Source organism: Aptenodytes patagonicus, chromosome 19, assembly GCF_965638725.1.
Source record: "Aptenodytes patagonicus chromosome 19, bAptPat1.pri.cur, whole genome shotgun sequence".
Taxonomy (NCBI): domain Eukaryota; kingdom Metazoa; phylum Chordata; class Aves; order Sphenisciformes; family Spheniscidae; genus Aptenodytes; species Aptenodytes patagonicus.
The window spans coordinates 1853713-1869444 of record NC_134967.1 but is presented as its reverse complement, the minus strand read 5'-3'; the positions used below and the strand labels follow the sequence as shown (position 1 = coordinate 1869444).

General features: G+C 52.2%; 1 protein-coding gene across 4 annotated transcripts; it reads right to left on the bottom strand.

Moving 5' to 3' along the window:
* Positions 1–801: 801 nt before the first annotated feature.
* SZRD1 (SUZ RNA binding domain containing 1) lies at positions 802–15166 on the bottom strand. 4 transcript variants are annotated; one of them, XM_076356370.1, is made up of 6 exons: positions 15091–15164; positions 12279–12333; positions 4718–4767; positions 4414–4491; positions 3480–3734; positions 802–2547 (listed from the first exon to the last, which is right to left on the bottom strand). In XM_076356370.1, exons 1-6 carry the CDS (start codon positions 15132–15134, stop codon positions 2445–2447), a joined length of 585 nt encoding a protein of 194 aa, XP_076212485.1. In that variant the 5' UTR covers positions 15135–15164; the 3' UTR covers positions 802–2444. The 4 variants fall into 4 exon arrangements, with proteins under 4 accessions (XP_076212485.1, XP_076212486.1, XP_076212487.1 ...); XM_076356371.1 differs by lacking the exon at positions 12279–12333 and having other exon boundaries at positions 15091–15166; XM_076356372.1 differs by lacking the exon at positions 4414–4491.
* Positions 15167–15732: the final 566 nt, after the last annotated feature.

Below are 15732 nucleotides of genomic sequence, written 5' to 3'. Positions count from 1 at the left end.
AGCCCGAAAAAACGGGGGAAAAATTTCCCCTTTTTGGGTCAATGCCGGCACAACTGTGGCCGAACGCTCCCAGGTTTTACCTTCCTGACGAATTTTTAAGCATCTACTCGCGCTGGGAGCTTAAGCTGCCACCGAAACGTCCCTCTTGCAGCAGCCCCTGCGAGAGACGGGGATAAAAGAGAGAGGGGGGAAGGGGGGGGAAGAAAAAAAAAAAGTCGTTAAAAGTTTAAAGACATTTATTTAAAATACAATTTATAAAACGTTTTCTCTTCGGCGCACGTTTTGGGGTGAAAACACGCGGTACCGTGTTTATCCTCCGCCTTCCCGGGACGAAGGGGCTTCCCGCAGGAACGCCGCCGAGCCCTGCCCGCGGGCGGGACGTATCCTGGTCGGCGGGGAACGGAGGAGCCGGGAGATTTCGGTGCCAGAGACGGAGATTTCGGTGCCGGAGGCAACTTTTTAAACGCTGGCCAGCTACACCGGGAACCGGGGGGATTTTGGGGGGGGGGGGGGGGGTTTGGGGGGCCATTAAAAGCTATTTTTAATGAGTAAGGAAAGGCGTGGCGACCACGGTTATTACTGACCTCCCCCCCCACCCCCCCCCGGGGACTCATCCTGACCACCAGCCTGTGGGGGGGGGGGGGGGGGGGGGGGGGGATAAATATGACACACACACACCCCCCCCAAAAAACAAGCGCGCGCTGGTGGTTGGGGATGCCCCGGGGGGGGGACATCTGCCCGCCCGCCCCCACCTCGCCACCGTCCTCGGTGCTTTAATCAGCCAATTAACGCTCTAGCGGATTCTTTTCATACACAGGTAGTTTTATTTTACCGGTAAGTTGTTTGGTTTGTTTGTTTTTTTTTCCAGCCGTATTTCCATACACGTCTTTTTTCGTAGGGTCGCTTCCCTTCGGGTAGAAGGCTTAGTTTAAGATTCGCTCGTTTACCCTTGAACCTACTGAGCACAAAGCGGCAGGGAAGGCTGCACCCGTACAGAATAATCCGCCGATAACCGGGAATGGTTGTCTAGGTACCGTCCCCTCCAAGAAGAGCGTTTAGTGTTCATCTAATCCCTCGATATTAAGTGATATTAAGGTAGGTCAGCTTCGTCTGGGGGTGGGGGGGGGGTGGCGCATCCGCGTTCTTGCGGACCACCAGCCTCCCCGTCCTCTTCCCGGGAGCCGGAGGAAGAAAAATCCCTTCCCTGAAGCCTCGCGGGAAGCCAGCTGCCGCCAGGAAGAGGGGGGGATCATCCAGACTTTATCCAAGGCGGTTTTTGTTCCCGACGTCTGCAATTTCCAGAGGCGAACGCAGCTCGTACCGTGACCGAGGGATTGATCAGAGCCTCCGCTCCGTCGTTAAGCCACTGGGGTTCGGACCCTCGGGACGTCCTGCTCCCCGTCGTTAACGCCAGCCGCTTGACGAGCGCGGGCCGTACGGAGCGGGGCTCCTCCCCACATATTTATTTCACGGACGGGAGCGGTGCCGGCTGTTCTCCTCCTCGCGACGGAGCCCTAATTCTTCGCCGCCTGGCTCGCTCTGCCGCAAACAGCGGCCGGGCAGCAGGCATTTTCAGGGGATCCGTCTGCATTCCCTTCTCCCCAAATACAAAAAGAAAAAAGAAAGGGAAAAAAAAAAAAAAGAAAAAACACATGTATTTTAAGCTTTTCCTCAAAGCCAGCAAAAAAATATTAAGCCAAGCTTTAACAGGTGCAAGACGTAAACTAGGCCATCGGACTCCGCCGGCTCCCAAGGCGATCGGAAAGGCCAGGTATCCGGGAGTCCGCTTCCACGCGCTTGGCAGCGGTAGAAATAGAGAACGAGAAGCAAGGACTTGCCAAACCCGAGCCATTAAAGTCGCAGAAATTCATTGAAACTCCTTTTCCAACACTTAACTACCTCTCTCAATCAAAAGAAACAGTTAAAACCCTTCCCGTGCACTCCGTCGATCTGATACGCAGAAAACAAACAAGGGAAAAAAAAAATAAAAATAAAATAAAATGAGATCCTTTGAAACGGAACTTGCTCGTAAAGTGATGAGGACAACATGCGCGGCTGGGGAGGCTTCCCTTTTTTTTTTTTTTCTCTTTTTTTTCCTTAAATCCCAGGCTATGAGTACAACAAACATTATTGCTGGCGCTAGCTTCAACCCAAGTGGCGCGCACACGACTCCCTGCACCCGTCCGAGTCCTTTATAACCCCCTCCCCTCGTCCCCTTTTCTTTTACAGCGACTCGGGGACAAGCCCTTCTCGGTTTGCCGGTCACAGTGGGTGGAGAGGGGAGGTCACAGTGCGTGGGGTTGAAGGTCACAGTGGGCAGAGCAAAGGGGATCACAGTGCAAATAAACCAGGTAGTTCCCTTTGCTCAAGTCCGTTTGTCCGCCACGGCAGTGCGACCCGTGGCGGCGGACCCTGCCTTCCGCAGCAGCATCTCTCGCCCGCGTTTATCTGCGTTGTTTGAAGCCTTGTGAGCCATCGGGACCCAGGGGTTGCCTAATCACATTACTGGGCTGCCTGGTGTCTTCCGGCTGGGAGATCCTCGGCGGCCTGCAAGGAGAGAGGGAGATCAGAGGCGGAGGCGACACGGCTGCAGGAACGCGGGACGCCTCCAACAAAGACGAGAGGAAACGGCCTCAAGTTGCGCCAGGGGAGGTTTAGATTGGACGTGAGGAAAAATTTCTTTACTGAAAGAGTGGTTAAACATTGGAACAGGCTGCCCAGGGGAGTGGTGGAGTCCCCATCCCTGGAGGTATTTAAAAGACGAGTAGATGAGGCACTGAGGGACATGGTTTAGTGGGCATGGGGGTGTTGGGTCGACGGTTGGACTCGATGATCTTAGAGGTCTTTTCCAACCTCAATGATTCTATGATTCTAAGACTCCCGCACCCGCCGCTGCCACGGGACAATCGTCACGCGTTGCTTCCCGGGATGGGGAACGCCACCAAAATCGAACTTTCTTTCCAAAGGTTCGGGAGTCTTATTCTCAAGTAGCTAAGACCCCCGTTGCAACTGCAGAGAGAGCACGGTGCCCTCAAATAATCCGCATCCGTTTTTAAGCTCGACTCTCCCGTCTGCGCGTGGCGGCTCCCCTGAAGTCAAAAACCTCAGCGAAGATGAGGATACGCCCTGCCAGGATAACTCTGGTTGCCCGCACTCCTTTCTACATCCACAGCACGCTCTTCCAAGGGTCTAGGATAACCTTTACGGCCTTATCAGGCACTTGCACTTCCCTTAACTCCCACGTATCTGAGCTTTACGATGCCCTGCTTGCTAACAAAGCCCTCCTTTCTCCTTGCCGGCCTCGCTTTGCTCTTCAAGGAGCTCGTCCCCCTCCTTCTGACAGGAAGGTGTTTGCGAGGAGCACGCACAGAGATGCCGCAGCACGAAAGGCCGCTCCCACCTAAAAAATAAGACGCGTTTCCTCACCTAAAAAAATAAGACACGTTTCCTCACCTAAAAAATAAGACGCGTTTCCTCACCTATCTAGAATGGGTTTCTCCTGCTCTTCTTCGGGGCTCGCGCTGCCCAATATTCGTTTCCTGGCTTCCGCGTACTCCGCCTCCCTTTGCGCCAAGGATTTCACGGGGAAGGCCGGTCTGCTGGCGGAGTTGGGATTGCTAAGCACACCGTTGGTCGTCGGCCTCTTCAAGATGCGGATCTGCGGGGGAGGACCTGCAGGAAGGCTGTCGTCCTGAATCACGATCGGCACTTTAGGAGGAGATTTTGATTTTCTACTGTTCAAAAGAAAAACATTTGGTTGGTACTTGTTTTCTACGGCGAGCATGTTTTTCGCTCTGCGTGCGAATTCCTCCCAGTCAGATGTCATTCCCGTGATTAAGAGGCAGCCTGTAATAATTAAAGACCTCGTTATATTTGTAACCCTAAACTAGAACAGCAGGCAGGTTTGCAGATTAGCTCAGGAAGGGACAGAAAACCAGTCCCTGCTGCGTTCGACATCTTTAAACTCGACCGAAGGAAAGGGAAGCAGACACCGGGCAAAAGTTTTAGCACTTCTATTCGAAGATACCGGTATAAGCACCTTGATTCCATTCCCTGCGAGGACTTTTAGGGCTCCTCTCGCCAGGATACCCAGCCTTCCGCTTCAACCCTGCCATTGCCCTTCTCAGAGCCAGCCTTGGCCCCCGTCTCACCGTCTGCATTTTTTTTATGGTCCCTTCTCTGTGCGGAAGTCCCAGAGAAGTAATACCATGATTCTTTAAGTGGCCTACTAAGAATCAAAAGGGGAAAAACCAACAACGAAAGACTTGTCAGAAGTGATTAGAAATATTTCTGCTAGAAGACAGTAACACACACACCCCCGCCCCAACCCAAAGTAAGCAGGAAAAGAAAGTCTTACTGATGCAAGACACCGCAAGCCAATTTAGGGCCATGAGTTGGGATTACCTGACTCACCCATTTCTTCCTTTGAGTGTCTTTTTCTTAAATGGCTTCCCCATAGCCGTAGCTACATCCAGTCTGGAAGACCCGGCTCTGAAATAAAATCACTCTCAAGAAGCTTTCCGCTACCCTCCTATGGATCGAAAGGGCCATCTAGTGGCACGATTACAGAGATTCCCTATTTCTGAACTCAAACCCAGCGCGCCCTGCTCAGTTTGAAGCTGTTTCCCCACTGTTCCCGCTCCCCAGGCCTTCAGATGTCCAACGGCACCTCAGGAAAACAAGGGGGTTTTTTAACCAAACCACACAGCATCGTTACCTTTCCTTCTGTGTGATCTTCAGCTTCTTTTCCAACCGTCTGTCTATTTCCTACAAAAGAAGGAGATAAAAATAAAAACCTGAAGGCTCGTCTTGGAGATTGGAGTTTGAGCCTGTCTGCGCACACATTCAATCTCACTCTTCCGTACAGCGATACTATAAAGGGGGCAGCGAGAGCGTGTGCCTCCACCTGAGGATGACTCGCAAATCAAGAGGCAGAGAAAAGCAAAGCCACCGTGTATATTCTACCGCAGCCATTAATACACCTACAGCAGGCGGCGGATTTTGTGTATCGCAGTGAAAGGGCTGCGAGGAGCTCATCTCTCATTTTAAGGACTTCGGCTGGCAAGAAAGCTCTGTGAAGAGTAAAGAGCCACGGGAACACGCAGCAAGGTATTCCCAGATCCGAGCAGGAACCGGTGCCAAACCTCTCGGGCAGAGAAGCAGCAGCAGCTGGCCGGGGCGATTCACATCAGTCCACACGCTTGATTTCAGCGGGGCAGGTCAGCCCCGGAGCCTGCAGCCATTCGGAGGACTAGCCAGCAGGTCCGCATTCCTGCTGCTTACTGCAATAACCCTCCTTCACAAAAAAGCCCCTGCCCTGCCCAACACGTACCCAAGGACTCGCCGGAGCAGAGCAGAGCCTGATTGCGCTTCTCCTTCCCTGTGCAACATAGCTGCCGAGTCATCAATCGGCAGAAAGACGCGTTAATCACCCCTGAATGCCAACAGAGTGTGGCTTTAAGCACGGCAACTTCTGTCCAAGGCTTGCATCTACCTGAGCAAAGGTGTTTATGTTTTGCAGTGGGAGCAATTATGCAGAGACACCTTGCTAAATAGAAAACTAAAGCCAGCTTTCAGCCCCGGTCTCTCTTCAGGTAACCTTCCCCAACCTCGCCGATATCTTCAGATTCTCACGACTGCTATTAAAAGAGCCGCCGAAACAGCGATGTGTTTTATTTAATCATCAATGAAGAGGAAAAAAAAAACCAACCCAAAACTACCTGAGAGCGTCCTAGTTTCACCAGCCGATAACTGGCAATACTGAAGGAAGTTCCAAGCTTACGGCAGGACGCAGCTGCTCTACTTTTCAGGCCGGTTCGCTTAACTACGCTGAAAGCTCGCTGTCAAAAATCACAGCAGGCGCAACCCGGTAAAGAAACTGGTTTGCACGGCAATTCCCCGATGCCCCAGTAAGCAAGGAATGAACGCAAGTCGCTACAAGATGCCAAACCACGCTGTTTGCTCTTGTTCACGCAGCTACACAGGCCAACAGCCCACAGTAGCCTCCATCTAGAAGGGAATAGTTATAAACCATTTTGGGAAGATAAACGGGGGGTGGGGAGGTTGAATTTTCTACCAAACTCTGTACTGGGAGGTGACGGGTGATTTGTAAGGACAAAACCAGCCAGGGGCTTGACGCGGCATTGAGCTGAAGGCCAGGTCACAGCTAGAGCCTCCCGTTGAGGGCAAAACACACCTGCACTTTCCTTCAAGAGGACTGGGAGGAAAATCCCATCCCAATGCTGCTCAGGAGGACGGAGAAAATGTACATCAGCTGCCTGCAAAGACGGAAGAACGGCTCTCCGGGAACAGGCAGCAGGGAAACGGATATCCCGGCAAGGATGAAGACGCTGTAGAGCGGCTGGCGGCAAACAATGAAAGTCCAATTAAGGGGAAGGGGTTAGCTCATCTGCCCGCACCACGCCAGAAGAGGTTCTATCCGGCTGTAGAACAGTCTTTAAAACACTTTTTCAAACTCAAATAGTTAACCGCGCCTCCCCAGGGCCTCCTGGAAGCGGGGGACTGGAAGGAAGCTTCCTTAAATATCCCTTATTAAATACTTCAGCGCGTGGGGGAGAGGGACGACAGGAAGATGGGGCGGAGACGGGGGGGAAAGCACGCTCAAGAGCATCTCAACCCATTTCACTTAGTTTTCGGCACCACGCAGCAACTACGAAGCCAGCTGCGACTCAGAACCACAGCGCTGAACCACTCAACTAGGACAGACAAGCTCGACAGCACACAGCGAGGACCGCGGGGCACAAAAGCGTGACGAGCCACACAGTAGACACGAGGAAGGCTCCATTCTGCTCTCCCCTCTCTCCTTCGTGGCAGAGGAGAGATCGCTTTGACAAAAGCCACATTTCTACATTCCTGGTGGCTTTGCAGGTCAGTCCTGAGGCTAAAGTCGCGGCCCATACATCGGACTACGAGATCCTGTAATTGCAAAGCGCCGGTTTGACCTCAGCATCTGAAAAACACCGATTGATGCCACTGTCACACTGACTCTGAGCACTGCCGGATAGCTCTTCACACCCTCACGCACACCAGACTTCCTCCGACTGCATTCTCTGACGCCAGAACCTGCAGCTTCCCCTACCAGAAAAAAAAAACAAACCAAAAACCACCCAGCTCTTTAATTTGCTCAACGCATGCAAACTTACTCGAAGGAATCCTTCAAACTCTGCCACCGTGACACCCCTCCCCAAACGAGCCCTTTACAGCCTCAGTTTCACCCCTTCCTCCTCCTGTGCAGACCACTTCTTGCAAAATACTCGATACTTTTGCCCCTCATCCCTCCGCAATTGCCAGGAGCCACTAAGCGAACGCGGCACGGTCCTGGTTCATAAGCCACCGCACGCAGGCTCAACAGTTGCTCCGCAGCTGGGGAGCTCCTCACCAAGGAGCAAAGTGATGGGCAGCTAAAATATCCTCTAAGTTATAACATCAACGGCTGTTAGAACCACGATGTGCTCTCCAAAACAAGAGGCTTCCTCCACACGTAGAAATCCTGGCAGAATAATATAAAACAATCATTCCCACCAAATACACACGTATCGCTCTCACACCATCCAAACAACTGTCAGTCTTACACGATCCTCATAATTCCCAGCGCTGCTGAGGGGATTCCGGCTGCCTCCAGATATCCACTGAACTCTTGGGTAGAAAAAGCCTTCCTCTGTGTTCAAAGTGGATGGCTAGCGTAAAAAAGCAGCTCCCCACCTCACACACACCTCTTGATGTCGTTGTGTTTTCTTTTAAATGCAGGGATTGACCCCGTCTTTTCTCAGCAAAAGCCACAGCGCTGCAAACTCTCGGTGTTTAATACTACTACGTTTGGAATTGTAGGTATGGAGGCGTTCGAAACGTGGAGAGCATTGCCAATTCAAATGGGCAGCCCTTAACCACCCTGCGAAAACAACCCAAGACATGAGTAGCCTCGCACAGCTAGCGGTTCGTGACGGGGATCACGCTGCACGAATTTACAAGCTTGAGAAGCAGAAGCGCCTTGACATGGCTTATTCTTAATTAAAAAAAAAAAAAAATCCCTGCCGCTGCTCTCCACAGATCTGTTCGTCTGCTGATGTCATTCCCTTTCCACTGCTATGTCACGTTGTCACCAAGCTGTGTGGGTAACGAGATAAAATTAGGACCTGACTTACAGGACAAGTGCCAGAAGAGCTACAACAACCCAAAGGCACGAGCTCAGAGGAGAGGCAATTAGACTTGGCATTCGAGGACATCACGCTGCACGTACCCAGTAGCTGGGCAGGTCGCACTGTACAAAAACCAGTTATTAATCTCCTTAAGAGGCTCTCCTAGCTTTCATTTCCCAAACAAACTTATTTACACAGCCAAAAAACTAAGCCTCATTTACACCCCCATTCAAAACACCCTCCCCAAAGATTAGTAAAGAATCTCAACAAACTATTTTTAGTGCTATTATGTCTAGATACTAAAAAGGACCCAAACAAACAGCATGAAGGACACTGTTCTTTGACATTTAGGCCGCGTTGGTAGATGAGGACGTAATGGAAACTGAACTCCAGCCCCATCACAGCCATCCTTCCTACCCTTTAACCCCGAGAAAAATAGCGATGCAGAGAAGGATCAATAAAACACCTCTTGGAAAGCAGTTAGGCACAGACGCTAAGACACAAACCTGCTGCTTAGATCCGACACTCCTACGGTCTGTCATCCTAAATAAGAACCCCACCAATATAGCGGATAGTTTTGCGATGTTATTGGCGACTTGGAGATAGATGCTCCCCCCCCCCGGACACCCCAGAAACGTGCCCTTCAGGAAGGGATGCCCCTATGGAGGACGGCTCCTACGGATGGCGGTTTCACACAGGGTCGAGGCGCCATCCCAAGCAAAGCCGGTTCTCCGGCGTATTGCAAAGCACAAGCAGAGAGAGGCCCGAGTCAGCCCTAGCTGTTGCCTAAAGAACTTTGTTGGAATAACTGCAGTGCGTCGGACACGTATAAAGAATTATCCTGCACATCGCTGCCAGCAAAGACTCTCTACACAGACTAAATAACAGCAGCTCCAAGCTCTGCTGATACGGGGGAAAGGAACAACAAGATAACTGCTGGCTATTTTTTATTTCAAGTTTAGCGAGTAACCACGACTGCGTGTTTGAAGGCAGGCAGAGACTTGGGCTTCCTACAAATCCCTTACACTAAGAGGATATTTCCCCCTCTACCTCCAAAATTAGGTTACTTTGCAGAAATCGAGAGGAGATACCTACCAGCCCTCCTGCCAGAGCACAGGATAGTCACCGGTAAAGGAAGCTGTGCTCTCCTAGATATTTGATAACATTTCAAATATGCAGCTCTAGAAAACCATTAACCACATTCTTCGGTGTATTTACTGGAGATTACTCCCAAACACAACCTTCTGCCCCTGCTCACTCAAATAACATGTAAGATCAAACCCAGAAAGAGGGATTTTAGCCTAGAGTTGCATCCTCCCACACCAACGCTAAAAACAAAGCCTCATCTGCTTACTGAAAGCACCATCAGATACTCTGGCATTTTCTAAAGGACAGGAGATAAACTTCAAGGCCTGGTTAACATTCTCTTCTTTAGAAACAAAAATAGGTTTTAACATCTGAGGTTACCAAAGCTGTTAATGCGTAGCCAACAACTTACAGCTGCAGATATCTGACTCACCACTTCACTGAAAACACCGCCAAGAAAGAGCAGAGGAAGATAATCCTAAACTATCCCCAATCCGACTCCTCATTAGCTACCTATTTCTTTCCTCTGAAGGTAAATTAATCTTCTATTAATTACTGGAACATTCCAATTCCTGAGGCTATTGGGAATCAGACTGCTCCATTAATTAATTCTCAAAATTACTCCACTTACGTTAAATCCTGGCAGTGGACCGTACCCAAGAAAGCTGCAAATGCTTTTAAGGTGCGCTGGCGTTTACATCTTCCATAGCTGGATAACGCTTCTCGGCAGCTAGGATATTGAGAAACAAGACACGAGAGTATTTTTGGGAACATGCCTGGCAAGGGTCCCCTCTTCTCACAGGTGCCACACGGCATTCCCAGCACGGACATGTTCTGGAGAGGGGGGAAAGCATTTGGGAGGGCTGCAGCTCCTTCTCCCTCCCCACCCTTCGCACCTCCTGCGGCAGGCAGGTCGCACAGACACTCCTTGGAGATCCAGATGGGGAATATATTTACGCCCCTTATCAATCTAGAAAAAAATAGAGACTAAAAACTAGCAAAAGCCCTTTAATTTCCATGTTATTTCGCAAAGGCATCGGTACATCCCTTAATCCAGAGGATCACCCTTGCCTTCTGCACCCACGTCCCTGCACGGGGTCAATGAGCGCATCCAGATGCTCATCAAGGTCTGCGAGAGCTGGTACGAAACAGAGACCGCTCCCGAGTGACCCGGGCAAGGCCACGCAGAACCTGCTGCAATATCCCAAAATCAATATTTGCTTCACGGTATTAAGGTGCCTGTTCGTTCCCAACCTGCAAATATCACTTTTCATAGAATCACAGAATCATTGAGGTTGGAAAAGACCTCTAAGATCATCGAGTCCAACCGTCAACCCACCACCACCATGCCCACTAAACCATGTCCCTAAGCGCCTCATCTACACGTCTTTTAAATACTTCCAGGGATGGGGACTCCACCACTTCCCTGGGCAGCCTGTTCCAATGTTTAACCACTCTTTCCGTAAATAAATTTTTCCTCATGTCCAATCTAAACCTCCCCTGGTGCAACTTCAGGCCGTTTCCTCTCGTCCTTCCTCATCAAATAAACTACCTCTGCCTAAGCAACGCTGAGCAGCAGGAACAGAAACTTTCATTTCCCAGTTTCAAAATTTTTTTGACCAATTACAAACACCTAAAGCAAATATTCAGTCAAAGTTTTACAAAAATCATTTTGGTCTGTGACGTCAAAACCCATCCTCACAGCCCTGACATCAAAAATCAGCGGTTATCCTCACAGGTTTCCTCCAGGGTACAGCTCCTGCGTGCCAAAACCCCGCTAACTCGTCCTCTGATCGCACAAGTAGTTAGCAGACCGGAGGTCACAGCGTTACGCTCCGAAATATTTCCCTTTTGACTTCTCTGTACTTTGATCATATTTAGCAACTCAAAGCGTTACTAGACAAAAACCTCGATTCTCAATTCAGCCCTTTATAACCAGTGAATCCGCTGCCTTTGCTGGAGGGTGAAATCCAAGGTGGGCAGCCCTCTCTGCCACCCGCACACAGACCAATTTAGAGGCGACAGAAACGAGGGGGGTTTTTTTTGCAAACCTCAGGTGAACGGTCCTCACGAAGCGCCGCAAGCAGGTGACAATCCCCGTCCCCACACACGAGGGACAAAGTTCAGTCACCCACGTTCAGCTGCTCACATCCTCCCCAAAGCGGTCGGTTATCAGATGATCGGGGGGGGGGGTTTCTCTTTCCAGCGGCGATCGGTGAAGCAAGGCGCAGTCTAACCAAGGGACCTAGACTCTGGACTGTGGCAGGGTAAGTTTTAAGCACCAGTGGTGAGGAGGTTGTAGGCAGCAGCTGGGAGCTAACTGCCCTGCGAACTGTCCATCAGCAAACTGAAGTGGAAAAAAAAAGACACACAAGGAGATCATTTTTCTTAAACTATTGTGGATTGCCAGACTAGTATTTTTATCTCCATGGATTCTGACTTCAGTTACTAATTAAGACGACACCCAAATCCTATTTAGCGAAGGAATAAGCAATCAATCCAGCTGAAGAGTGCCAATTCAGGGCTGCAAATTACCGGTGACCCTGGACACGGGGCTTCCACTCCAGTTTTGGAGCCCAGCCTCCCACCTGACGTTTAATTATTAGTTTAACCAGGTAAATAGACTCTGGTGTCACAAATAGACCTCTCATTTGTGATTTCCCTCTTCCCTAAAGCCAGCTAGGCCACACAAAAGAAAAACGAGCCATGCATTAAGTCATATTAGTGTTTACTAACCCAGACTGGGTCTTTGAAGCCTGGCGCTTCGATCCTTACTCATAACTTAAGACAATCACTCGTTATTCGCAAGCCGGTTTTCCATCCGTAACTCACAGACAAGCAAAACCCTCCCCATTTCACAGCCATTTCGAAGATTTAATTAGATAGCAATTAGATAACACAGATCTAGAGGCCCCACGGAGTTCTGCTGCACCAGCATTAACACCGCTGTGCCTGCAGGACTCCTGGGGTAGGCGAAGCTGCCGGAGCAGAGGGCATCTGCTCGGCGTACGGTCACTCGAGGCGGGGGGCACATACCCAAGGAGCTGCTCCTTTTTCTGGCAAGCACTGGGTAATTCTGATGACACAGAAACTAAAAGACAAACAGAAGCCACGTTAAAGACCCCAAAAAAACCTCTTGAGAATCTGTTTTACAGCTACTTGACCGACCGAACCAAAAGGTCTGAGTCAGGTTTTGGGGGTTTTTCTCTGTACCTATTAAGATTTTAGTGCAGCAGTTCTGCAAAAGCTAAATGAGGTGACTTTGTAACTAGGAAGCCACAGCATCTCCGGTCAGCCCAGAACTGCCTCTTGCCGAGAACCACCTTCGTTAAGGCCTCAAGTAGAAGTTCACAGCCCAACACCAAAACCTACACACGCAAGAAAGGACGAGTACTGAAACTTTGATGCCCTTTCTGTCCTAACGAACACCCTCTGAGTGGAATATTAAAAAACTACGCACCGAGAAGCAGGCAACACATCTCAGAAGCCCACCATGGATCTCCTGCTACGTCACTACTGCTTCCTCAGAGATGTGCTGGAGGGTCTAAAAAAAAGTAACAACTCGGGTTCTCAAGTGCGTAAGGTATTAGGAGAAGAGTACGTGTTTAAAGCTGCTCCTTGGCGTCTCGTATGTTTTTTTGCATGTTCCTTTTGAGCACTGACCACGACTGTCACGTTCTCATGCCTTTACATTGGGATCCGTCTCGTGCCACCTCAGACCCACGCCAAATAAGATATAGGTGGAAGAAGAAAATAAAGGGAATTCCTTAAGACAAAAAAAACAAACAAACAAAAAACCCTGCAACGGCAGGACCAGGCCAGCTCATACACTTTTCCTGTGCGCGATTTCTCCTCTCGCACCTTCAATGGAAGGCCCATCTCGTTAGGGCAGTTCCCAGGTTCCCCTGCTCAACGACTGCAGCAGGGTTTGAGGCGCAGAGAACGGCAGGTGCACCCGAAATCTCTTTCAACTGCTAACCAGTGAGTCAGTCACGCTGCCTGCTCTACAGCGGAGCCTCTTCCTGCCCTCTCTTCCTCTTTTCTCAACCTGCCTACCTCCGGTAGCTTTGATTTCTGTAGCAGCACGGAGAGCCTGCAGTCCCTGACCGCACCAGCATCCATCCGGACCACGAAAAACACCGGACAAGACGAGGTCGGGCTCTCCTCTGCTCCATCCCGCTTAGCTTTTTGCTTCCTGCAGCCATCACCACCAGCAGCAGAGGGTCTCCTTCCTGACGGGCAGGGTTTGAAAATGACCTTTCTAAACCACGACGGATGCCAGAAGGCAGCTCCTGTCTCTTCTCTTACGTGAGAAGAGCCCCTGCTGCAGACAGCTCGCTTTTCTTGTTGCTCCAACTGCTTTTGCAGACATCCAAAGCCCCGACAACTGCAAAAGCAGCTGCAAGCGTGGCGGCGGCTCCTCAAGAAATCTCTGCTCAGCGGCACAAGCACCACTGAGTTTACAAACACAAATTTTCAGCAGCTTGGACTGGAAAAGGATGTGAGAAAGGACAGGTGATGGAGATTTTTCCTTCTAAGGGCTTTAAAAGAACACCTAAAAGGTACCAGCTGAAAGGACAAAGAGGAAAGACAACCGATGGCTGGGATTTGAGCAGCCCTACAATTTTAAACCATTACTCAAGGCCACAGCTATCATCAGCTCCCGAGACGCAAGCTATGTCCCTTCATGGAACGATTTAACGAGCGCCGGAATTAACTCTGCCGCCCGGCGCGAGGCTTCCTATGATTGCAGTCTCAAGGCATTGGCAAGAGGAGAGGGCGAGCGCTTTGCTTGCGCTGCCAGCCTGCCGCTGGCACCTCTCACCCCGCTTGGCGAGGGCATTGAGTTACAGGCTCTATTTTGCTACCCTCTTCCTGGCCAGCCGTAACCCAATCTCCTGACCAGAATTAAACTCGGTCTTCTCACCAAGTCATTGTTACGAAGCCCTTCTGCCCTCTGATCATTAACGAGCCCGATGAATTTATTAAAACAGGAGCTCGCCTGGCAGAGACGGTTTCCCTTCTCTCATCGCGCCATTGTGAATACCCCGCAGATCACCCGCCCACGCTCCTGCTAAAATAATGATTTTATTTTGCAAGCGCAACACGCAGAAGTGCTTTGGAGTCTCTCAGCCTGAGAGACGTGACGAAAACTTCAGCTATTGAGCTGGCTGTTAAAAGCAGGCGAGAACTTCAGCTACAACCCTGGAAGCTGCGCTAGGCCGTGCTAAGAGCCCCCACGTTTTGGCCTAACGAAGAAGCACGTCGATCTCGAGCAATGGGGAGAAAGGGCTTTTGATGGGAGCCCCCAGCTCCCCCGCTACACCCCGCGAGACGCAGCCCACCCGCCTCCCCCCAGAGGCCCTGCGAGGGCTAACGTGACGCCGGGGAGGCGCGTTTTGTCAGAGCCCCTCAGCAGAGGGAGCAAGCGACCCGCCATCCCCCCAGCACCTGCCGCACGCTCCCCGGCAGCAGGAGCTTTGTTCCGGGCTGGGCTACGACCCGCACTGACCAGCCGCTGCCGCCCCGCCCGCAGCCCCACAAGGCCGGGGGGAGAGAGGGGTGCGTTTGGAGACCAGTAGGAAACGGGGCCGGAAGGACGGGCAGGGACGGGCTCCCCGCGGCAGCCCCGGCACCGGGGGACGGACAGGAGGGGCTGGGGCCGGGCTGCAGCCCCCCGCGCCGAGCGAGGCCGCGGTCCCTTTAAGAGGCCTAGCAGGAGCTGCGGGCCCGCCGCCCCGCCGGCCGCGCCCCACCGCCTCCTCAAGCGCCGCCCGCGCCGCCTCCCCCCCCCCGCCGCCGCCGCCGCCCCCGGCCCGCCCGCGCCGCCCCAAGCAGCCGCCCTCACCCCGCTGTCGGCCGCCTCCTCCCAGCTCTCGGCGACCTCCTCATCTTCCATTTTAATTCCCCTCCGCCGCCGCCGCCAGCCCGTGCCCCGCGCATGCGCCCGCCGCCCGCCGCCCCCCGCGCGCCTGCGCCGCCCCCGCCTACCGGCGTGCGCCCGGCGCGCCTGCGCACCGCAGGGAAAGGGGCGGGAGGGGGGAGGAGAGCGCGTGCGCGGCGGGCGGCCACGTGCGGCGGGGCGGGCACGCGGCGGAGGGCGCAGCGCGCCCGCGCCCCCTGGCGGGCGGGAGGACTTGGCCAAAGAGACTTGGGGGGGGGGGGTAGGGGGGCACACGCGTGTGTGTGTGCGGCGCTTGCACACTCACGCTTGCACGCTCACACACCCCCCCCCCCCCCACGTAGCCAGCGCACTTCTCAACAGCACACGCCAAGCCACAGCAGCGCGTGAAAGGCGTCAGCAGCACGTACGGGTTCCACGCTCAAACAAGCGCGGCGGTTTCGGGGCATTTTTTTCTTAATTTAGGGGTTATTGACGAAAGCAGCCACCCTGGTTTTAGCAGATCTTGTCCATTAACCCGGCAGCGTCCCTCCTGCGGGCATCGAAGTGTCCGTGTGTCCTTCCATCGCTCCAGTTTGTCTCTCTCTT

Coding starts and splice junctions, on each gene's coding strand:
- SZRD1 (XM_076356370.1), bottom strand. CDS start 15,134: ATGAGGAGGTCGCCGAGAGCTGGGAGGAGGCGGCCGACAGCGGG. Junction 4,768..12,278: donor AAAAAGGAGCAGCTCCTTGG/GTATGTGCCCCC, acceptor CTTCTTTTGTAG/GAAATAGACAGACGGTTGGA. Junction 3,735..4,413: donor ACACTCAAAGGAAGAAATGG/GTGAGTCAGGTA, acceptor TCTTTTGAACAG/TAGAAAATCAAAATCTCCTC.